Source organism: Gopherus flavomarginatus, chromosome 4 (assembly GCF_025201925.1).
Source record: "Gopherus flavomarginatus isolate rGopFla2 chromosome 4, rGopFla2.mat.asm, whole genome shotgun sequence".
In the NCBI taxonomy this organism is placed as follows: domain Eukaryota; kingdom Metazoa; phylum Chordata; order Testudines; family Testudinidae; genus Gopherus; species Gopherus flavomarginatus.
The window spans coordinates 18941295-18965902 of NC_066620.1; the positions used below are offsets into that span (position 1 = coordinate 18941295).

The 24608-nt window shown below is 42.7% G+C and overlaps 1 protein-coding gene across 1 annotated transcript in view; it reads right to left on the bottom strand.

Annotated features, from left to right (window-relative positions):
- The window catches only part of DNAAF10 (dynein axonemal assembly factor 10), a 120944-nt gene extending 102251 nt beyond the window's left edge, over positions 1-18693 (bottom strand). Inside the window, exon 1 of the mRNA XM_050950340.1 lies at positions 18471-18693. Coding sequence (XP_050806297.1) covers positions 18471-18473 — 3 coding nt within the window. The 5' untranslated portion in view covers positions 18474-18693. The remainder of the gene's footprint in view (positions 1-18470) is intronic.
- Positions 18694-24608: the final 5915 nt, after the last annotated feature.

The following is a 24608-nucleotide window of genomic DNA, read 5'->3' on the forward strand; positions in this document are numbered from 1 at the left end:
GCTGAGGGCTAGCCTCCCGGGCCAGGAGCTCAGAGGCCGGGCAGGATGGTCCCGCATGCCACAGGTGGCCCACGGGCTGTAGTTTGCCCATCTCTGATATAGGCTGTTTCCCAAGATTCATGGTACAATTAAGATTCAGGAATTCATATATTTCAATGCGCAGTAGTTAACACAATGAAAGCATTATAAGAAGAGGATAACTGAAAGAGCTGTGAAGGGCTGATAATGGAGAGTGCCCGTTTAAGGAAATCATTGACTGCTTACTAATATTAGGCAGAGAAAAGGTGGATTTTGAGCTCTCTTTGAAAAAGGAAGTTCTAGAGTGTCTTATGCCTGGAAGGTACAAAGTGGGTACACAAATCAGTCAAAAAAGGCAGATCACAAAAAACAACACAGGGTTATATAGAGAGAAAATCAATGAGATAGTTGAGAAACATTGGCACTAAGGCCCTACCGAAAAGGTCAAAGAATTTTGCAAAGTGTAACTATGTGGACAGGAAGCCAGCAGAGGTCTGTCAGCACAGAGGCAAGATTTCCAGTATAGACAAGTTCAAGGAAGACTTTAGGAGGTCACATGAGTAGACACGAGCATGATGTGACTTAGCAAATCAGAAAGAAGTGGGTTATCCTAAAGGTGAATGGCTGATATGCACAGTGAAGCTATGTAAGGCGCAACGGAGAGCTTGAGAGTGTATTCTAACATTTATTTAACTAAAGCTCTCCATAATAGCTAACATAGATCTTGATACCCAGAGTATATCTAGATTACAAGCATTAGAGGCAGAGCTGCAGCTACATCAGGGTATGTCTACACTACGGGATTATTCCGGATTTTTAAAACAGATTGTATAAAGTCGAGTGCACGCTGCCACACTAAGCACGTTAATTCGGCGGTGCGCGTCCATGTTCCGAGGTTAGTGTCATTTTCCAGAGCGTTGCACTGTGGGTAGTTATCCTGTAGCTATCCCATAGTTCCGGCAGTCTCTCCCACCCATTGGAATTCTGGGTTGAGATCCCAATGCATGATGGGGCAAAAACAGTGTTGCGGGTGATTCTGGGTAAATGTCGTCACTCAATCCTTCCTCCGTGAAAGCAACGGCAGACAATCATTTCGCGCCCTTTTTCCCCTGGATTGCCCTGGCAGACGCCATAGCATGGCAACCATGGAGTCTGTTTTGCCCTTTGTCACTGTCACCGTATGTGTACTGGATGCTGCTGACAGAGGCAGTACTGCAGTGCTACATAGCAGCATTCATTTGCCTTTGCAAGGTAGCAGAGATGGTTACCATCCCTATTGCACCATCTGCCATGCCACTGTAAATTGGCGATGAGATGATGGTTATCACTCATTTTGCACTGTTTGCAATTGGAAATTGGCGATGACAGTTATCAATCCTTTTGCACCGTCTGCTGCTGTCATGGGTGCTCCTGGTTGGCCTCGCTGAGGTCAGCCAGGGGCGCATGGACAAAAATGGGAATGACTCCCCGGGTCATTCCCTTCTTTATGTTTTGTCTAAAAATAGAGTCAGTCCTGCCTAGAATATGAGGCAAGTGTACTAAAGAACCAGAGAGTACAGCCGCTCCATGTCAGAGCCCCAGAGATCCCACAGAAATGATGAGCTGCATGCCATTCTAGGGGGTGCCCCTGCAACAACTCCACCCATTGCTTCCCTCCTCCCCCAACCCCCCTGGGCTACCGTTGCAGTGTCCCCCCCATTTGTGTGATGAAGTAATAAAGAATGCAGGAATAAGAAACACTGACTGTTTAGCGAGATAAAATGAGGGGGAGGCAGCCTCCAGCTGCTATGATAGTCCAGGCAGGACATTAAAGGGTGGGGGGGAGAGGAGCACAGCCTCCCGCTGTTATGATAGTCCAGGGAGTACAGAATCTTTTCTTTAGACATGAAGGAGGGAGGAGGGGGCTGATCGAGCTCAGCCTCCAGCTGCTACGATGAGGACGGTTACCGAGCCTTTTGTACCATCTGCTGGGAATGACCAGGAGTCATTCCCATCTCTACCGAGGCCAGCCAGGAGCACTCACAGGATGATACGGATGGTTTTCCACCATTTTGCACCATCTGCCATCAGGAAAGGAAGGGGAGGGGATGCTGCTGTTCAGCGCCGCGTCTACCAGCAGCATGCAGTAGACATACGGTGACACTGAAAAAAGGCAAGAAATGATTTTTTCTCCTTTCCTTTCACCGGGGGGGGAGGGGGGGGAATTGACGAGATATGCCCTGAAACACCCGGGACAATGTTTTTGACCCTTCAGGCATTGGAAGCTCAGCCAAGAATGCAAATACTTTTTGGAGACTGCAGGGACTGTGGGATAGCTAGAGTCCTCAGTACCCCCTCCCTCCATGAGCGTCCATTTGATTCTTTGGCTTTCCGTTACGCTTGTCACACAGCACTGTGCTGTGGCCTCTGTCTACCACAGTCTGGAGATTTTTTCAAATGCTGTGTCATTTCGTCTTCTGTAACGGAGCTCTGATAGAACAGCTTTGTCTCCCCATACAGCGATCAGATCCAGTATCTCCCATATGGTCCATGCTGGAGCTCTTTTTGGATTTGGGACTGCATCGCCACCCGTGCTGATCAGAGCTCCACGCTAGACAAACAGGAAATGAAATTCAAAAGTTTGCGAAACTTCTCCTGTCAACCTAGCCACTGCATCTGAGTTCAGATTGCTTTCCAAAGCGGTCACAGTGGTGCACTGTGGGATACTGCCCGGAGGCCAATACCGTTGAATTGCTGCCACACTAACCCTAATCCAACATGGCAATACCGATTTCAGTGCTACTCCCCTCGTCGGGGAGGAGTACAGAAATCGGTTTAAAAAGAGCCCTTTATATCAATATAAAGGGCTTCGCTGTGTGGACGAGTGCAGGGTTAATTCGGTTTAACACTGCTAAATTCGGTTTAAACACGTAGTGTAGACTAGGTCTCATTTCAGGGTACTACAGTGACAGAAACGGTTTTTCCATTGCCGTAGTATATCCACCCTCTTGAGAGGCAGTAGCTAGGTTGACAGAAGACCACTTACCTAGCTGCATCTACAGTGGGAGTTAGGTCATAGCACAGGGTATGAAATTTTTCACAGCCCTGAGTTAGGCTGATCTAGCTACAAGTTTTAGGGTGTTGACCAGGGCTTAGTTCCTTTCTGCAAAGAGAAAATAAATTTGTCAGAACTAAAGCTTTAGCCATTTCAAGTTTCAGAACGGTAGCCATGTTAGGCATTTCAGCAAAAACAATGAGGAGTCCTTGTGGCACCTTAGAGACCAACAAATTTATTTGGACTTAAGCTTTCATGGGCTGAGTCACTCTAACAAGTCGTAGATTAGTTAATGCGGGTTGAAGATGCAAGAAGAATCAAGTCTGCAAAGGATAAAGATGTGTCACAAGATATGAAAATATGTTCTTGACATTAAGTGAGATAGTTTAAATGGATTAAGATTATAGAAATCTAAAATTTCAAACAAGATCTTTGCGACCTTTTATGGAACCAATAAAATGCTACAAGAGCCTTTTCAAGGCAACAGGATCTTCAGTTTTGAAGAAACTCTTGGACTGAATTTTTAACAGTAACTGTACCTAAGCAAGCCAATGTTTTAAATTTACTTTTAAATGTACTGAAAAAGAGTTTGTTGCAGAGTTCTAAAAGGCTCCAGTTACTATAATTACCAGAGTCTTAAAATTCAAAGAACTGCATAAAGACAAATAACACAAAAATAGATTGCTTTCATATGAAAATTTCCTACTGAAGGATATGCATCCTTGAGACTTGAAACAGTATTTTTTCTCAGTTAATCTGTATCATTAAAACAAATTCAGCTTGTGTTTGTTTCTGTAAACAAGGATCAGGACCTCAAACAGGAAGATGGTCCCTGCTCCAAAGAATTTACAACCTAAGTTTACTATAACTTATTTTTTGTCCATGGGTGCAATGGTCTAAATATTTAATACTGAAAATCAAATGTAAATGCTTTATCTAGAACTTTTATTGAAACCCTAATGAGTGCCCGGTTTCAGCAGAACTTCAATGTACCAGACTACTACAAGATTATTTTCCTTCCATCTGAAATCATATACTTAATCCTATTTAATTTTCAATACTCTGTCCACATTCTAAGACTACTCCAAATGGTACCAAGAATTAAGTGTTCAGATACACTTCAGTATTTGAGAGGTCCAAACTTCTGTAACTATTATCTGGAACATCTATGTTTCAAAATAAATTGGTAAAATAACTTCTTACATTCCTTCAGCCATTTGTTTGAGATCCAATTGGAAATTTATAAACAAGTCCTGATAAGACATTTTAACAGACCCACTTCAAATAAGAGGCTGTCATAGAAAGTAAGATGATGCCTTTTCCTTTCTTGAGTCAAAAAGAAAAGCAGCATTCAAAATTATATATTTCAAAAGTTTTGCGGGTTGTACTTAAGTCTTTCTACGGAAAACACTAGTAATTCATCTCTGTGTATTTTCCTTTTGATGAAATATCCTCAAATTTATTCACACAGACTCAAACTCTAATAATTTTTCTAGTTTCCACTAGATACTGAACTGATCATGGAAGACATTAGATTCAGTAGCAGATCCACAAAAGCTTGTTTTCATCTCTGAAATCCCAGAGGAACCACATGGGTGGCCCTTCATTTTTTTTGTTAATCAGTGAAGCCTGTCGCACAAACACTGAGATACCAAAGTGATAAGCACCTTAAATAGCTCCTAAATATTAAATTAAACTGCTCAAGAGTATCATTTTATATACAACACTGATTCAGTGGCTCTGTAGAACAGGGCTATTAAAAAGCTACCCACCAGCTCTAAAACAGTAGCTTGGAAGAACCCTTTCAGTGTGAAACACCTTCAAGGGGTCCCACTCTTCGACAAGGATGGGCCATGAGGCCTCAATATCTCCAAGACTGAGCCTCTAGGCTCCAACAATCCTGTTTCACTGTGACCTCTGCCCATTGAGTCCAACTGAAAGAGATACCTGTTCAGAGACTTTTTGTCCCCTTCAGGAATCAATGCACTTCAGCAAGTATTTGCAGTGACAGCAAACAGCATTTTCAAAACAGAGTAGGGTTTATTAGAGTATGTCTATATTACACTATAGCAGCACAAGTTTTGCTGTCAATGTAGTTAATCCATATCTCCAAAAGGCAGTTACTATGGCCATGTCTACATCTAAAATTTTGCAGCGCTGGTTGTTACAGCTGTATTAGTACAGCTGTATAGGGCCAGCGCTGCAGAGTGGCCACACTTACAGCAACCAGCGCTGCAAGTGGTGTTAGATGTGGCCACACTGCAGCGCTGTTGGGCGGCTTCAAGGGGGGTTCGGGGAACGCGAGAGCAAACCGGGAAAGGAGACCAGCTTCGCCGCGGTTTGCTCTCGCGTTCCCCGAACCACCCTGCAAACCGCAGGGAAGGAGACCTGCTTGCTCGGGGGTTCGGGGAACGAGAGAGCAAACCGGGAAAGGAGACCAGCTTCGCCGCGGTTTGCTCTCGCGTTCCCCGAACCACCCTGCAAACCGCAGGGAAGGAGACCTGCTTGCTCGGGGGTTCGGGGAACGAGAGAGCAAACCGGGAAAGGAGACCAGCTTTGCCGCGGTTTGCTCTCGCGTTCCCCGAACCACCCTGCAAACCGCAGGGAAGGAGACCTGCTTGTTCGGGGAACGCGAGAGCAAACCGCGGCGAAGCTGGTCTCCTTTCCCGGTTTGCTCTCGCGTTCCCCGAACCACCCTGCAAACCGCAGGGAAGGAGACCTGCTTGCTCGGGGTTCGGGGAACGCGAAAGCAAGCCGGGGAAGGAGACCAGCTTGATTACCAGAGGCTTCCTCAGGTATGCTGGGATACCTGCTTATTCCACGGAGGTCAAGAAAAGCGCTGGTAAGTGTCTATACTTGATTACCAGCGCTGGATCACCAGCGCTGGATCCTCTACACCCGAGACAAAACGGGAGTACGGCCAGCGCTGCAAACAGGGAGTTGCAGCGCTGGTGGTGCCCTGCAGATGTGTACACCTCCTAAGTTGCAGCGCTGTAACTCCCTCACCAGCGCTGCAACTTTCTGATGTAGACAAGCCCTCTGTCTACCTACCATTGTCTACAACGAGAGTTAGGACAACCTAACTACATCAGACAATGTACAAAATTTTTTGAAGTCTCGAACAACATCACTAGGTCAATCTAATACTGAAGTACATACCTGGCCCTAGTCAAACGGTACCACTTAAGTAAGCATTGGGAAGTCCTTAGGTTAGCACAGAGAAGCAAAGGTTAAGAATAGCCCAATACTGACCAACCCAGGGCTCCCTTAAGCTATGCTGCTATATTAACCATCTTGGTTTCCTCTCTATATCTGTCCCTTTGACCTGGTCTATACAACAGAATTAGGCTGACCCAACTTGGTAAGCATCTACCCTATAATGTTGCTCTCGCCAGTGTAAGTGACCCATTACGCAGACTTAATAACTCCACCTCTGTGAGAAGTGTAGTGCTTAGGTCGGTGTAGTTAGGTCAATGCAGACACTGTGTTGACTGTTCTGGCTGACAGCCCCTGACAGCCCGAGCCCCACCACTCTGTATACCAAACCCAAAACCTTGTTTAACATTGTTTAATGTTGGACAATGACTGGGTCACGTTAATATATTTGACTCTTTGGGCCCATATATCCCATCAGAATGAATGCTGCAAGACTTAGAAAGACAACTTCAGCATTGCTGAGGCTGTTCATAACTTCGCTGAGCAGAAAAAACACAACTGACTAGACTCAAACAGTTTCAATTCTGCTGTTCAGTCACCACTGAAACAGTCAAGAGTTGTGTCAGTCTTTTGCTGCCACAGCTATCTGAAAAGGCCAGGAGAAACACCAGTTGTGCACAGTGGTATTATTAATTGGGAAGTGGAGAGAATGGAAAGTGGATACAGTAACAGAGGCCTGCCCCACTCATAGCAGGTAGGAAGTTCTGAAAGCAGGGAAAAGAAATAAGGGTCTCCTCCTATCCAGCACGGGTGAGGGGGAAGAAGTGGAATTTTAAATTTAAATGAGATTTACATCTGCCTTTGGTTAAATATGAGTATAAGATGAACGTCCTCATCTGGGTCACTGGGTCCCAAGACTATATTCTGGAAGCAATCCCAGTAAAATCCCCTCTCCAGTAGCTGGGCTCTTCAGCAGGACATTTGCCCATGGATCTTGCTAGTGGGCCTTTCACCACTGTATTTTTAGCTAACTTTATCATTCTATGGCAGTGGCTTATAGGAATTGGAGTTTTTCAATTCCTGATTTACTTATCTGCCAAAATACTGTAATGCTTACATGGGTCAAAATTTCCAATTGGCCGTGCCCAAAGTTTTTAAAATGCTCACGATGCCTACTTAACTTGTGTTTTTAGTCTCTGGCTGTTTAGCTACATTTAATATTTTGGCTTAAATTCAACCATCCACACAAAATCCTTCACAAATTTGATTTACTAATTAGCTCAATCTGTTTGCAGCCTGGGAGCTAAGATTTTTGCTGGCTGTTAAGGAGCAATACTGACCTGTTATCCAAGGCATTCAAAGGGTTTCCAAGATTTCTTTATTGGTTACTAAGCATTATTTATAATTGTGAAGATTCTTCTCTATTCATGATGCAGAGCCTTAACTAACCATACAGTCAAACAACTTTCAATAACCCACAGTTAAATTAGCCATGTTAACCCACAGCACTGCCTTCCTTAGCTGCATAGTCTAAAAGTGCAATTAAAAGTCCAGTGCGATCTTTACTGTGCATCCATGGTATAAAATTTAATGGTTATAACTGTCGAAAGAAAAATCAAAAAATTATCTTTGTTGCGAAATGCATAAACACCAAAAATTAGCTTTCTACCCTCCAACCATTTTGGCTGTCCAGTTGTTACAAAAATGACCATTTTAACTAGGAGGAATATTTTTTCCATTCTTACTCAGAAACAGATTAACCATTTTTATTAAACTTTGCATGCACACAAAACACTAAGAACCAGAAAAAATGAACCATATGTGAAAGTTTTAGAAAACACATGGTTGAAAATGAGGTTCAGAAGAAGCGAAAGAATACTTATGCCATACATATCACCATTTCCAGATCAGTTAAGAACATGGTGACCATTTTAAATGTTCCTTATCTGAAGGAACAGGAACTGTGTGAAGCAAGTTGATATGAGAAACTGCTGTCGAGCTAACCTGGACAAAAAGCTGGGCAACTGCATAGGAGAATTTCTATGGTCTTAAAGTTAGCGTGAATGAAAGAGGAAAACAGCAATATCTCAAATCTGCAAATATTGTCTTCTCTTATGCATAACATTTGCTTGTTTTGAAATTTTTTATCATCTTAGACACTAGGCAGCTAACACTTTTAAAGTATTTTTAATTCACTAATATTGAGGTGCACAGATATTTTCCTCTTTCTTTTTTGGCAGCTTTTTTCATTCCTATGAAACGTATTTTAGCCCTATATCTTCATCAAGAACTCACAGACAACCCATGCCTAGAATGTAATATTGATCTGTTCATGAAGACACTTTTGGCTGTAATCTAGAAAAATGCTTGTTTTCACTTCATCGCACAGAATAAAGTAAATTTAGTCCCATTAGGAAATTATGTATGTTAACAGACTTTGGTAAAAACAAAAAGGTACAATATTTCTATTGCTATCATGCATATCTATTTCTTCTGGTGACCAAAATAATCCATAAATTCTCTACGATATATGGTGTGACCCAGTGATCCAAGCACAAGACTGGAAGCCATGACATCATGAAATCTAATCCTGTTAGGACAGAAAGAACTTAAATTTTCTAGTCATTGTTCCAGGTCCAACTGAAGTCTATCTAGCTATGAGTGGTCACAAAACATCAGACCTTAAGTTTACATACTTTGGCTTTCATCTAGCTCTGCTTCTTCCCCACTTCAGTAAGGTATTTTTGTTTTTTTGTTGTTGTTTTTTAAACAGACCTCAAACTGTCAGAGTTATCATTTCTTTAGGTTACTGACAACTTGGACAAAAAATTGCTTTCACACAATGTAAAACACTAGTTTCTAGATCTTGTCTTCAAAGAAAGTGGTCACTTTACGGGTTAGCCATGTTGGATGTAAAATGAAAAAAGATGGTAGTATGAAATGTATTATTTTAAAGTTTAACAGCCTGTCACGTGTCTTATGCCACTGGAAAGCAGAAAACAAGAGGTTTCCAATGGTACAAAAGTTGCATTTTCAGCCCTCATGATTTGTAAATTCTGAGACCTCAAATTCTTACTGGACCATTTGGTTTAGCATTGCTATTTTTCTCCAGAGCTAGGAATGCATCTCAGCACCAGGATCACATAACAATGTTAACATCTAAAGAACAACAGTAATTTCTATGTACTTGGAGAAGTCACTTAGCCTCTCTGTCTCAGTTTCCTCATTTATAAAATGAGGACAATTTTTACAAAATGAAAAGAGTGTTATGAGATTAGCTTGTACGGTAGTTGGAAGAGAAATAGAGCTGTTAAATCTAGTGCATTAGATCTCTCAAATTCCATTGGATATGTCAAATCTTTTTGAGAGACAAGGTAGATGAAGTAATATCTCCTGGGACCAACACAGCTAAAACTATACTCCATACAAATCTTTGTGATATTTACTAAAATACTTATTCTCCATCCTTTCACCTTAATCATCAAGAATCCACATTTAATACAGTCCATTTGTTTCATCAAGAAAGTTTGCTTAAACTTTTTCAACTATACATCCAATGAGCAGCAGCACTTCTATTTCCCTCTCTTTTAGTTAACATATAGACCTCTGCCTCAGTGTATTCCTCAACCTTCATTTCAATCTTTTCTCCCACCCCCAGAACGCCTCCAGAAGCAAAGGAGTTTGATCATGGCTGTGCTTCACGCAAAGTAGTGCTTTCCCTGCTCCTGCTGATGCTTTTGAGGAAGGATTAGTGTGTAGGAAGCAAAGCACAATCAACCACCTCTGCTTCTGGGGTCTTTCTGTGGGGAGAGCTAATGCACAGAAATAAATAGGCATGGGGGAAAAAATGCATATAAACCAACAAGAGAAAGGGTGGAAAAATGGGGGAACATACCACTAAGTGAACTGGTTGCTAAACAACAAAGAACAGCGTGATCATAGAGAGCAATTAGGCTAACTCTCCTACATGAGAAATTCACAGAAAGAGATCACAAGAAGTAGGGTCAAGGAGAGAAAGGGGTCAGGAGAATCAAGATGCAGGACTCCCCAAACTGAAATCAGAATTGTGGACAGTGCTTTTAATTATTTTTTTAATATTTAACTATGGATAAAAGTTTTGCTTTATTTCACTGGAAAGGAAACCTGTAAGCACTTTGATTAATAGATCAAAAGTTTGCTTATCACCTACACTTACTTTCTGCATTAACTCACTATTCTCTTGCTATTTTCTTTAGCAACACTCAAAAAATCATAGGAGGAAACTACAGAAAATTTTTTACTAAAAGTAAAAGAGTTACAAAATTCTGTGCTTCATGGATGCTAGTCACCATAATATAAATAAGCCCTTGAATAAAAAGCAAACAAAAAAACCCTCTCATTTCTACAATCCTTCCAGACAAGTGTTGCTCAGACATCCAATTAACGTATGAAGTTAGATGTTACAAAGCTTTCAATCTTTACAAGTTAGTTCCTTTTAAAATTTGCAGTACATAAATTGAAGGTGACCTGCAAAGGATTTTTAAATAAACTGGACATGTTGCCCCGCACACCTTTTTTGTAGGATTCTTTATGATATATAAAGACTAGAAAAGCAGGAGTGAGGGGGAAGAATTACAAGTCGTTACTCTTCTGCTAATTTTTTACTCTAAGGGCTTGTCTACACTACAAAGTTAAGTCAACATAAGCCAGCTTACATTGACCTACTATGGAAGTGTACACACTGCAATGCTCCTCCCACCAGTTTAACTCTCCTGCCACACCAACGTAATAAAACCACCTCAACTAGAGGCACAGTGCTTAGGGCACCGTAGTTAGAGCGATACAGTGTCAGCGTAGACACTGCATTACGTTGCCTTAAGTGGCCTCAAGGTGGTGTCCCAAAATGCCAATCGTAACTGCTCTGGTCATTGGTTTGAACTCTGCTGCCTTGCAGCCTGGTACACAGGTATGCACTCCTCCCTTTTTAAAACCGTAGGAATTTTTGAAATTACTCTGTTTGCTCAGCATGGAGAGCTCACATATCATCTGCCCAGCTGACAATGCCAGCTCCCCACAGCAAATGTGCTCCTGCCTGGAATACACCAGAGGTGGTAGATCTGTTGGGTCTGTGGAGGAGAGGAGGCTGTTCAGTCACAGCTCCGCTCCAGCTGCAGGAACTTTGGTATATACAGGCAGATTGTTTGAGGCACGGAGGAGAAGGGGTACGATAGGGACATGCAGCAGTGCTTGCAAAAAAATCAAGTTGCTGAGGCAGGCATACCAAAAGACAAGGCAGGCCAACAGTCACTCTTGTGTGGTACAAAAGACATGCTGCTTCTATACGAAGCTTCACACCATCCTCGGCAGTGACCCCCACCTCCACAAGTCCTGTGGATAGTTTGGGGGGAGTCCGGAGATTGTGGCCAGAGGAGTGAACCCCAAGAACAACATGGTGGATGAGGATGTGGAACTGGAGGAGGATGGGGGACAGGTAACAGGGATATCCAGTGGCGTGGCAAGCCAGGACCTCTTTTTGACTCCAGAGGGATATACCTAGTCCCAGCACTTTGGCTTGGGCACGCCTGATGCAGGATAGGGAAGCTCCGATAAGTTCTCATTGTGCTTCAATACTACAGGGACACATGAGGTAATGCTCTGTTTTTCAATCAGGGTAGAAGAGAGACTGAAATAACCAACATAGGTAAAGTTTGTTTCTGCTTCTCATTCCCTGCGCAGTTAGGCAGAAGGAGCCCTGCGGAAAAGTTTCTTTATGTACACCGGCATGTTCTGGGAATCCTTCACACAAATCTCTAGGAAACTTTCCTGGAAGTAATCTGCAATCCTCTACCGAAGGTTTATTGGGAGGGCTGTTTTGTTTTTTCCGTCACTGTAGGAAATTTTGCTGTGCCAATCGGCAACTACTTCGGCAGGCACCATATAAGCACATATGTGAGCAGCATACAGACCCAGTTTACTGCCACATACATGCAGAAGCTGCCCCCCTGCATCCTCGGTTACCCTCAGGAGTGAGATACCAGCTATCACTCTCGCCTGTGGAAAACAGTGCCAGTATTCAGAATAGCAGCCCTTTATGCTTGTAGTGATACCCCACTGAAACTCCCTACCCTCCAGGCCAACCTCAACAGGGCGGGGGCTCCCACCGTGCTGAATGCCTGCCAAGGGAAAGTGAAAAAGTTGTATTTCTAACTTGTTTGGATCAAGAGTGTGACTGCACTCACAATAGTGCCTCTGTCTGTTGTTTCTTTACCATCTGTCGATGTGCCCTTGAGGGTCTCCTCCTGCACGCTAGCTGAGTGGCTCAGGCTGATAAGGAGATGAAACAAGAGAAGTAAGGAAGATGTGTTCCGGGATGTGCTGCAATCCTCTGGTGCTTCGTATTGCAAGTAGAGAGCATGGAGAGATGCTATCAATGATAAACTGCGGATGGATAGTCAGGACAGAAAACACGAACAGAAGCAGATGATAAAGTGGCTCAGGGAGCTGACATACTGAGGTCCTTGACTGAACTTCAGGCGGAACACGTCCATGCTCACCTCCTCCTGCAGCCCATACAGACCTGCCTTCCAAGTGCTCCCCACACATTCCAGGGTCATTGCAGTACCCCAGGCACTCCATCCCAAGGGAGATGTTTCACAATGACAGCTGGACATACACCCAGCTGTGAGAGCCTCATTGGCAAATGTGCTCAATTTTCCCGCTCCTTCCAGAAGATAGAAATGTTTGCATGACTGTTGAATAAAAATGTACTTATAGAAAGTGAATGAATCTTTATTTGTTTCTTACATATGGAGATTGCTGCTAAAATTCAAAGACAGTGTCAAAAGGTGCATTTGCATTGTTGCATTCCTGCACGCACAGCGATCATTACAAGGTTCATACTACAGTGCAAGAAAACAATGCCTGGCTCAATGCATTACAGAAACATAAGCAACTTTTGCTCATTATCAAAATACTCCTTCAGAGCCTCCCCGATTCGATCAGCTCCCCATTGAGCCCCTCTAATAGCCCCAGTATCTGATGCTCAAAAGCACTTGCAGTACTATAAAAAAGTAGCCCCTCCTGTTGATGTACTCCATCATAACATGGTCTGGGGCCAAAATGGGGATATGCATGCTATCTACTGCCTCATGCAGTTAGAGAATCCTATTGCCTCAGACCCATCCACTACTTCATGCACACTGCCCAGAGTGTCAGTCCTTCATAGCAGGAAACGATTAATGGCCAAGCAAACTTGCATCCCTACAAAGCCCATGGTGGACTTCTCAACTCCAAACTGATTCGGAACTGATCAGTAGCAGTCTGGCATTGCCAGCTTCCACACTGCAATTGCCACTCGCTTCTCCACCACTAGGGCAGCTCTCATTTTGGTGTCACTGTGCCAGAGAGTAGGGATGAGCTCTGCACACACTTCCAGAAAGGTGGCTTTGCGCATCCAAAAGATCTGTAGCCACTGCTCATCATCCCATATCTGTGTAACAGTGTGATCTTATCACTCAATGTTTGTTTCTTGAGCCCAGAACTGATGGTCCACTGTGTGCAGCTGCTCCATGAATGGCAACTGCAATCTTGAATGGTTTCTGTCCATGGTGCACACAGCAGGGCAGACACCACAATGTCATCATCAGAATCACAGCTCATTAAATCCTGCAGGATCACGTGCATTGCGTTCATAACACTCACCAAAATACTGGAGAGCACTGCAAGATCCATGCTTTCTGACAGATGGCAGCCATGTGTTTACAGGATCTGTTGACAAGTGCCATGAAATCTACTAGGAAGCCCATGGATTGATGGGACAGAGAAAACTGCATAATGGAACGCTTAGCCCACCCCCGTGAGACACTGCAAAACCTTCCCAGAACATGCAGTATCAGATGGCTGCAAGTTGCACAGTGGGATAGCTACCCATGGCACACTGCTCTCTCTGTCAATGCAAGAGTACCTACTGTGGACACGCTTCACCGTCACAAAGAGCATTGTGTGGACGTGCAACTGCAGTTTAATTACAATAGTGGATGAGCAGTGATGTAACGTAAGTCGACAGTGCCAATAGGTGCATTTGCACTGTTACATTACTGCATACACAGCGATCATGAGAAAGTTCATACTACAGTGCAAGAAAACACTGCCTGGCTCAATGGATTACAGAAACATATATTACTGTGGTTCATTGTTAAAATACTCCTTTAAAGCCTCCCTGATTTCAATAGCTCCCCACTGAGCCTTAGAAATATCTGGAGTGTCAAGTCCAGTGGTTCTCAAACTTTTGTACTGGTGACTCCTTTCATATAGCAAGCCTCTGAGTGCGGCCCTCACCCCTTTTATATTAAAAACACTTTTTTATACATTTAACACCATTATAAATGTTGGAGGCAAAGCAGGGTTTAGGGTGAAGGCGGATAGCTCGTGACCCCCTATGTAATAACTGTGCAACCCTGAGGGGTCTGACCCCCAGTTTGAGAACCCCTGGTCAAGTCTGTCCTTTCCTGATTTTGGTGCCGAATCTATGGGAAGTCTGATGCTTACTGTGCCTGCTAACACCTTAACTGAAGGAGGGTTTTAAATCACAAAGACTTCCTTTATCCAAATGTTTATCGGCCATCGAAGTTAAATAAGTGTTAAAAGTTAAGAGTTTCAAACACTGACTTAAAATCCCTCTCCCTCAATTGCTCAGCTTTTACTCTCTGGGGTTTTGTGATGTTACCATTCAGTTAGCTCTACAGTCATTAAAATGTTCTGGCCTAGATAAGGACCCGTATTTCTAATATAAAAAACAAGTTGACTTTTTTTTTATTTTAATATCAAGTCTTCATTCCTTCTCTGGACATCATGATGTAAAGAGCATAATCCTCATTTTCTTTTCTTTGCAAAATTTACTTTCTAGTCACAAAACTCAGAAAATATGCCCTTTAAAAGTAATCTTCAAAATAAGAAACCTTTGATAAAAAGTGCAAATGCCTTCACACAAGTCTAAGGTTATTTTACTTAATAACTTAAACTTACCATTTTTCACTGCATGAACTCTAGACCCCCCACCCCCTCATTGATTCTCTTCTACTGCTAGCCAGCATATTCAAGTGATGGTCTATGGTAGACACATCACCTCCAGAGGAAAGTTAGGCATAATCTCCGAGTAGACAATCATGAGGTCCAGATTTTACAGAAAGCAAGAGTTAAATTAATGATCTGCTGCAATGTCCTGAATTTTTTTTCCCCCACTAGAAGCATGTACATATTATGTTACATCCAGTTAAAAGACTTCTGGATGATTCTTATTTTCCCGTTCTCCAGGTATAAAGCTCAAAACTAGCTAGAAAAACCATGGCCCTGTGGGCAAGGAGCTATCAGAAATAACTTGTCCCAACAACATGTTTGCCCAAAATCAACATAGTTTACTTTTATAGAACTCCCCAGTAAGTTTCCCTGCGATTAAAGTAATTTTTCTCTTAGACAATATTGTCTAGCTCAAACTCTGTTAAATAAAGTGTGTACACTGCTTCAAGCAATCTGTAATATAGCCATCACTGTAGTATTTTGGTGCCCATTAGAAAAATATTTAAATAAGCTGCTATACTAACAAGTTCAATATACCTCAGAACTGTGGTTCTACTTTCACTCTCACTAATGTTTATATTCAGAATATATCTCAAAACACAACTGGATTTTTTTTCCCTAAAAGATAGAGAGTCTAGTTCAAACGTGAAAGGAAGTCTGATGGCCTGTGTTATGCAGGATATCAGACCAAATGATCACAGCAGTCCTTTCTGGCCTTACTATCTATGAAATCTTAGAATAAATCTACCTATCATACACACTACAATACATTCACCTCAGCTTGTTTACTATAAGTGCCAGTACTTTGGTCCTGCAGGAACACAAGAGAAATGTTACTTCAAACTCCGAAAACCATCATCCTATTACCAAAAAAAAAAAAAAAAGTTAGAACTGAAAAATAAGACATGATCTTACTTTATATAAATTAAGACTTTGGTCTCTTGGAGTGAATGCATCTAAATTACCACAAAGTATATTCATTTTCCTACTAAAAATGAAAGGCAGCTTAAATTATGCTGATCTTGATTTCTCAGATTAATCTATTCTTAAATTTTATCCAAATTTCAAACTTAAAAGTCAAGTCTACCACAGAAAAGGTTTGCATGGACTGCTAGTGTAGATGCAGCTTATCCTGCCAATAAATAAATAAATAAAAATTATAAAGTGCTTTTGCCCAGTACAGTGTATTATATTAATTCCCCCAGCAAAATAAACTATACCAGCAAAAAGTATTTTTAACAGCATAGCTGTATATACACTAAGGTTTTTGCTGCTATAAAAGTGTCATAAAAAAGACACCCTCACCCAATATGACTATGCTGGCACAAGTTTCTAGCAAGGCAGTGACATTTAGGGTGAGTATAAAGACCTTTCACAGACGCACTAAAATGGATCTCACCATTCATGAACTCTTTCTTGCAATTTGTGCACATTAATAAGCATCAGAGAAACCTTCAAGAAATTCTTCTCATATAACCTTGGCTTTAATGTATCAACGTAATTATAATTTAACGAAAGCTACGTATAGTTCAGTTATTAGATGCACGTACAACTGGAAGCACTGCAGTGGGAACATGGCTTCAAGTAGTAAAAGTTTGTTTTGTTTTTAAGCACTGATTTTACTACCACTTTTTCAGAACACAAAAGGGATAACCATTTGATATTTCAAATGTTTTGAATTGTAGATCTGGAAAGCTACTGCTAAACAAAGCAAGCCTCTAAATATTTCAAAAATGTTTCCCTAACAAAATATTTCTAACAGAAGGTAAAGGCGCAATTAAAAGATCAGTCAAAATATGCAGCATAATTTTCTACCATAGCTTTACTGTACCCAGGAAAGTTGGCAATTGTGTTTTTAAAAATAAAAACAAAAGGAAATCCATTTTTAGTTCATGTGTACTGCTAGATTTAACATGCAATGGTGAAAACCAGCTGGTTTTGCACATAAGGGAAGAAGAACTGGGAATGAATAGCTCTAATTGCATACATTTCCCAATATCAAACCTGAAACTTTGACAGAAGTCACCCTGCAGCCAGGGATATAGGATATTTTAAGATAAAATAAATGTTTATTAAAAAGGGCGTTGATTTCTTGGCACCAGTGGTAAGTAGGAGACACCCCTAGTGTCGACGTAAAATACTACAGCACAGGATACCATATGTCTGGATTAATTTTACAGCAGTAAAAAGGAAATTTAAATCGCTATGATTTTAAAAAGAAAACCCCTTCATGCACACCGTGATATATTGTGAACAGTCTTACAACATCCGAAAACATACACGTAGATTACAGTTACTGTAAGATTTCCAACTCTGAGCAATCAAGTCTGTATAATCTAGAAAGCCTCCTGCCATGGGCGACGTACATCGTAGCCTTCCGAGCCTGCACATGAAAAGCAAACGCTGCTGCACCAAAGCAAAAAAAAAAAAAAAAACCCTGCAAGGCTGCAAAATCACCACCACGGAACAGCACCACTGAGCAATGGCAGAGAAACGCAGGACCACATCTGGGAAACAGATGAAGAGCGGTCTAGGATTCAATCCTGTTTCAGAGATGGGAGGGGGCCTGAGGACACTGAGGTTGGGGGTAGTGGAGGGGAGGGCACCAAGGCAGATGAGCAGCGGAGTGTGGATGCAGGATAACAAGGGGACGGGGGCTGAGAAGGGAAGGAGAGTGGAGGGGGGTGACAGGGGTATTAGGACGGGGGGATGGGCTGTTACTGACAGGGTGGCAGGAAAAGACAGTGGGGGGGGTCATGTGGGAGGAGGCATTTGCAGGCGGCCTGGGCTGGGGGGGAGCAACGGGGGTAGCTGGAGGCGGCGCGGGCCTGGAGGGAGGGACAATCCGGAGGCGGACGGGGGGTATCCGGGGTTGGCCTGGGCACGGCGGTATGGAGGACACGGGTACCCGGAGGCTGCCCGGGGAACGCGGGGGAGGTTAGCTGGAGGCGGCCCAGCGGCGGGGAGAGGACCGGGGGGGATCTGGAGGCGGCCCAGGCACGGAGGTAGCTGGGGTGGGGGGGATAAGCGGCGGGGGAGGGCCCGGTCCCGCGGGAAGCAGGACGGGGGGGGGCTCCGAAGGGCCGCTGCCGTCCCCGCTCCCTCTCGATCTCTGCCCCAGAGCCGCAGGACGAGGCTGGGTCTGGAATTTTCTGCCGGGCCCGGTGCAGGGGGCTCGGGCGGGGGAGGGGAAGCGGGGGCTGCTCACCATGGTGGCGGGTGGGTGTTGGGAGTCTCCCCGCAGCTGGATCCGCCGAGTGCCGGTCTCAGTGGCCGCCTGCGCCGCGCCCGCTCAGTCTCGCCGCTCGCGCTGCCGCCGACCGTTTCGCTGCAGTGGCTCGCGCTGACCCGCAGCCTCACCGAGAGGGAGGGAAGAAGAGCGAGCGAAGAGCGGCAGCACAGGGCGGAGCAGCCAACATCCGGGCACCCCCTCCACCAGGGGCTAATTTGCATACGTGCGGGGAGGGGGGGACTGCGCGGAACGTCATATATTTTCAGCCGGAGGAGGTTTGAGGTGGGTCACGTGGGGGTGTATAAAATGGAGGCTGAGGGCGGGATCTGGGTTAGCCCGTGGGCGGAGGGGGAAGTGGGTCCTGTCAGCCCCTGGTTCCTGCAGCTAGTGGCGGGAGTTTCTAGCGGGGGCTGGTTCTCCTGGGCCCGCATGGTGCGGCAGCGCTCTAGGGCCCGTGGTGGGGCACGTAGCCTGACCCCAACCGACTTCCACATTCAGCTCCCTCGACTAGGACAGGAGTCCCCTGCGGGCAGGGAAGTCTGTGCTACTGTTTTACCTGCTTTTCCCTCTTGGCCTGAGGGGAGGGTTTACTGGTCCCTGCCCAAATCTTCTGCCTGGGACCCTTTAGAGACAGTGGGACTAAAGCCGTTGCCTTTTGAGCTGTCTTATGTCCTGGTTAATGTTGGGGAGGGAAGGACTGATCCCTGTGCCACACAGAGTCATGTTCTCTACAGCTATCACCACTTGCCCCCTTGATGGTTTATCTTGCCTCCTCTGCCTTTCTGGGCAAACCCAATGAACAAACAGGGCTGCAGAGGTGGTTACCCCGCCACACTCCAGCTGCACATAAGGTGACATAAGAACAGGAGGACTTGTGGCACCTTAGAGACTAACAAATTTATTTGAGCATAAGCTTTGATGGGCTACAGCCCACTTCATCGGATGCATAGAATGGAACAAATAGTGAGGAGATATATACAGAGAACATGAAAAGGTGGGAGTTACCCTACCAACCCTGGGAGGCTAATTAATTAAGATGAGCTGTTATCAGCAGGAGGAAAAAAAAAAAACGTTTGTAGTGATAATCCAGATAGCCCATTTCAGAAGGTTTGACAAGAAGGTGTGAGGGTACTTAACATGGGGAAATAGTCAATGTGTGTAATGGCTCAGCCATTCCCAGTCTCTATTTAAGCCTAAATTGATTGTATCTAGTTTGCATATTAATTCAAGTTTAGCAGTTTCTCATTGGAGTCTGTTTTTGAAGCTTTTCTATTGCAAAATTGCCACTTTTAAGTCTGTTACTGAGTGACCAGAGAGGCTGAAGTGTTCTCCTACTGGTTTTTGAATGTTATGATTCCTGATGTCAGATTTGTGTCCATTTATTCTTTTGCATAGAGACTGTCCTGTTTGGCTAATGTACGTGGCAGAGGGGCATTGCTGGCACATGATGGCATATATCCCATTGTTAGATGTGCAGGTGAACGAGCCCCTGATGGTATGGCTGATGTGATTAGGTCCTATGATGGTGTCACTTGAATAGATATGTGGGCAGAGAATAGATATTTGTTGCAAGGGTAGGTTCCTGGGTTAGTGTTTTTGTTCTGTGGTGTGTGGTTGATGATGAGTATTTGCTTCAGGCTGGGGGGTGCTGTCTGTAAGCAAGGACAGGTCTGTCTCCCAAGATATGTGAGAGTGAGAGATCATCTAACTAGTGGCATTCTGCCTAAAAGTGCTTATATAGCACTATCATTTATATAGCAGCAAAGAGTCCTGTGGCACCTTATAGACTAACAGACATTTTGGAGCATGAGCTTTTGTTGTGAATACCCACTTGTCGGATGCATGCATGTCTGATACTTATCATTTATATGGCATTTTACAAAGTGACATTCCCTGCCGTGAAGCACTTACAAATTAGTTGTAATGAGTGGTGCTATATAACTGCAAAATAATACAGGGAATGGAGCCTTAATGCCCTTTCAGGGCCAGCTTTTAGGACAGTGACTGCTGGTATGAATAAGATTGGCCCTCAGAAAATGACCTATTTATACTGTAAGGTGCTAAGTAGGCCAGCTGATGCTTTATTAGGAAAGACTTTATGAAAGGTAAAGTGAAATATTAAGTAAAAGTGGCTTTACTTTGCATTCCTTTAGCTGCTGTAGGTTACAGCTGCCACCTTATGGCATTTGCTGTGCAGATCAGAACTTTTTGTGTTGACCGTCAGTACAAGATGACACAATTCTGATAAATGAGGTAGAGTTATGAAAATAAATATAAACTATTACCATAGTGATATCCCTTAAGAATAGTCATGCAGAAACAGTTACACTGATGTCATTTTGCAGGTATTTGATTTTTTTTATGATATCTCACTTTCAGATCAGTGCATATGTCCTGCAGGGATAATGCAAATCAATCCTACCAAATTCAGGATGACAGCTTTTTTGGAGGGGGGGGGTCATTTAATTTAGGGCTACGCTAATCATTTCCAGGATTATAATTGAGAGCAAAGTCTCCAAACTGAACTGTGAATTTCATCCCTTTCTAGCCTGTTATCAAAAGAGTAAATTGTCCCCCACTCTTCTCTTGCTATCTGAGTGAGAGACTGAGCTGGCTTACAACTTGATGACTCGGTGCAAGAACAGTGGGCCCCACATGGTTACTCTTACTGCTTGTGCCTGGGGCCAACTTGTCAACTCTCCAAGAAGTAACTAGAATCTCGAAATCAGGTGTTAGTGAGCAAAGGCAGTAAAAGGAACTAAGGGTCAGCTATCCCTTGTAAGGGGCTATTAACATTTTTGAGGAAACTAGATCACTAGGTGAAACAAGAAGTTTTATCACAAACTAGAAACTTCTGGCTAAAAGACAGGGTAAGAATAAATGGACAGTTTTCAACATGGCAAAAGATGAACAGTGGAGTACTGTAGGTTCCATGGTAGGCATGATGTTTAATATTTGTTAGAAATATCTGAGAAAGATGGTGAACTGTGAGGTGACAAAATGTTTATGACTCAGTTCTGGAGGTTAGTCTAAGCTTGAGTTGACCGTGGGGAAATTGACAAAGATCTGACAATGGTGAATGAGCAGTGTGGTGACACACACTATTCACTGTTGATAAATGCAAGATAATGCACATTGAAAGAAACAATTTTTAAAAAGTCATACATTTCTGAATGCTAAATTAACAGCAAACAATCAAGAAGTACTTTAATAACTAAAGAATCTTGGCCCTGCCACTGTCAAAGATCAGTACTAGACTAGGTGGATCGCTGGTCTGATCTGGTATGGGAGTTACTGTCTTCATATTTTGTCACACATTCATTGTGCCATTATAATAGATACTGTATGCTTGAGTAACAGTGATATTGTAAACTAATCCAAACTCTATAACACAGAAGATAATAAAACAATCTTAAATTTTACTAGTGATGCTATTACTCAAAATACAGCTTTCTCAGGGGCAACATTGCCATGTAAATTTAGGCCTCAAACTTGTTTTACAAAACCTACGATCAATAGACATGTTTCCATGACTCTCCTAAAATTCCAAAGGAAAAAATTAGCTTCAATTTAAATTTCTTCTGTGTTTGCATCCCTAATACTGCAACCCTACATAGTATATGAGAACCAGGAAGTGAAATTGACTAGATGCTGATTGTAACTGAAAATGAATCTGACTAGTCTAATTTTGTTGCCCAACCTGAATGAAATGAGAGAGAAGCAAATAGCATTAATGAGGAAAAGTGCACTAAAGTTAAAATTTTTAACCTTATTCACCTAAACCAAAGTGGAACCAGACTGCTGGCATTAAACATTAAAAAAGTTGCAGAGCAGTTTTTAAACTAGGAGATGGGGGAAAGCTGACTGCTGCCGAGGAGCATGTGGATCGGACAGAAACTTCTCTTAGAGGAGAGTCTGTTTGTAGAGATTCTCTAGTTTATAGTCAGAAGCAGAAAATGGAAGAGGATAATGTAAAGGCCAGATCAGACAAGAAACATTCACATAAAGAATCAGACACATCAGAAAAGGGCAGACAAATAAATAGTGACAATTTTTTTAAGTGCTTGTACACAAATGCTAGAAGTCTAAATAATACGATGGGTGAACTAGAGTGCCTTGAGGTAAAGGAGGATATTGATATAATAGGCATCACAGAAACCTGGTGGACAGAGGACAATCAATGGGACACAATCATTCTGGGGTACAAAATATATCAGAAGGACAGAACAGGTCATGCGAGGGAGAAGTGGCACTATATGTGAAAGAAAATGTAGAATCAAATGAAGTAAAAATCTTAAGTGAATCCACATGTTCCACAGAATCTCTATGGATAGTAATTTTATGCTCTAATCAGAATATAACGTTAAGGATTTATTATCAACCACCTGACCAGGACAGTGATAGTGATGATGAAATGCTAAGGAAAATTAGAGAGGCTGTTAAAATTAAGAACTCAATAACAGTGGGGGATTTCAATTATCCTCATATTGACTGGGAACATGTCACCTCAGGACGAAATGCAGAGACAAAATTTTTCAATACTTCAAATGAAAGCTTCTTGGAGCAGCTGGTATAGGAACCCACAAAGGGAGAGGCAACTCTCAATTTGGTCCTGAGTGGAGCGCAGGACCTGGTCCAAGAGGTAACTATAACAGGACCGCTTGGAAATAGTGACCATAATATAATAACATTTAACATCCCTGTGATGGGAAGAACATCTCAACAGCCCAACACTGTGGCATTTAATTTAAAAAAGGAGAGCTATGCAAAAATGAGGGGGTTAGTTAAACAGAAATTAAAAGGTACAGTGACTAAAGTGAAATCCCTGCAAGCTGCATGGACGCTTTTTAAAGACACCATAATAGAGGCCCAACTTATATGTATACCCCAAATTAAGAAACACAGTAAAAGAACTAAAAAAGAGCCACCATGGCTTAACAACCATGTAGAAGAGAGATAAAAAGGCATCTTTTAAAAAGTGGAAGTCAAATCCTAGTGAGGCAAATAGAAAGGAGCATTAACACTGCCAAATTCAATGTAAAAATGTAATAAGAAAAGCCAAAGAGGAGTTTGAAGAACGGCTAGACAAAAACTCAAAAGGTAATAAAATGTTTTTTAAGTACATCAGAAGCAGGAAGCCTGCTAAACAACCAATGGGGCCCTTGGATGATCAAGATACAAAAGGAGCGCTTAAAGACAATCAAGTCATTGCAGAGAAACGAAATGGATTCTTTCCTTCAGTCTTCACGGCTGAGGATGTTAGGGAGATTCCCATACCGGAGCTGGCTTTTGTAGGTGACAAATGTGAGGAACTGTCACAGATTGAAGTGTCACTAGAGAAGGTTTTGGAAATAATTGATAAACTTAACAGTAACAAGTCCCCCGAACCAGATGGCATGCACTCAAGAGTTCTGAAAGAACTCAGATGTGAAGTTGCGGAACTATTAACTGTGGTTTATAACCTGTTCTTTAAATTGGCTTCTGTACCCAATGACAGGAAGATAGCTAATGTAACACCAATATTTAAACAGGACTCTAGAGGTGATCCCGGCAATTACAGACCGGTAAGTCTAATGTCAGTACCAGGCAAATTAGCTGAAACAATAGTAAAGAATAAAATTGTCAGACACATAGAAGAACATAAAATTGTTGGGCAAAAATCAACATAGTTTCTGTAAAGGGAAATCATGTCTTACTATCTATTAGATTTCTTTGAAGGCATCAACAAACATGTGGCCAAGGGGGATCCAGTGGACATAGTGTACTTAGATTTCCAGAAAGCCTTTGACAAGGTCCCTCACCAAAGGCTCTTACGTAAATTAAGTTGTCATGGGATAAAAGGAAAGGTCCTTTCATGGATTGAGAACTGGGTAAAAGACAGGGAACAAAACGTAGGAATAAATGGTAAATTCTCAGAATGGAGAGGGGTAACTAGTGGTGTTCCCCAAGGGTCAGTCCTAAGACCAATCCTATTCAATTTATTCAACAATGATCTGGAGAAAGGGGTAAAAAGTAAGGTGGCAAAGTTTGCAGATGATACTAACTCAAGATAGTTAAGACCAAAGCAAACTGTAAGAACTTCAAAAAGATCTCACAAAACTAAGTGATTGGGCA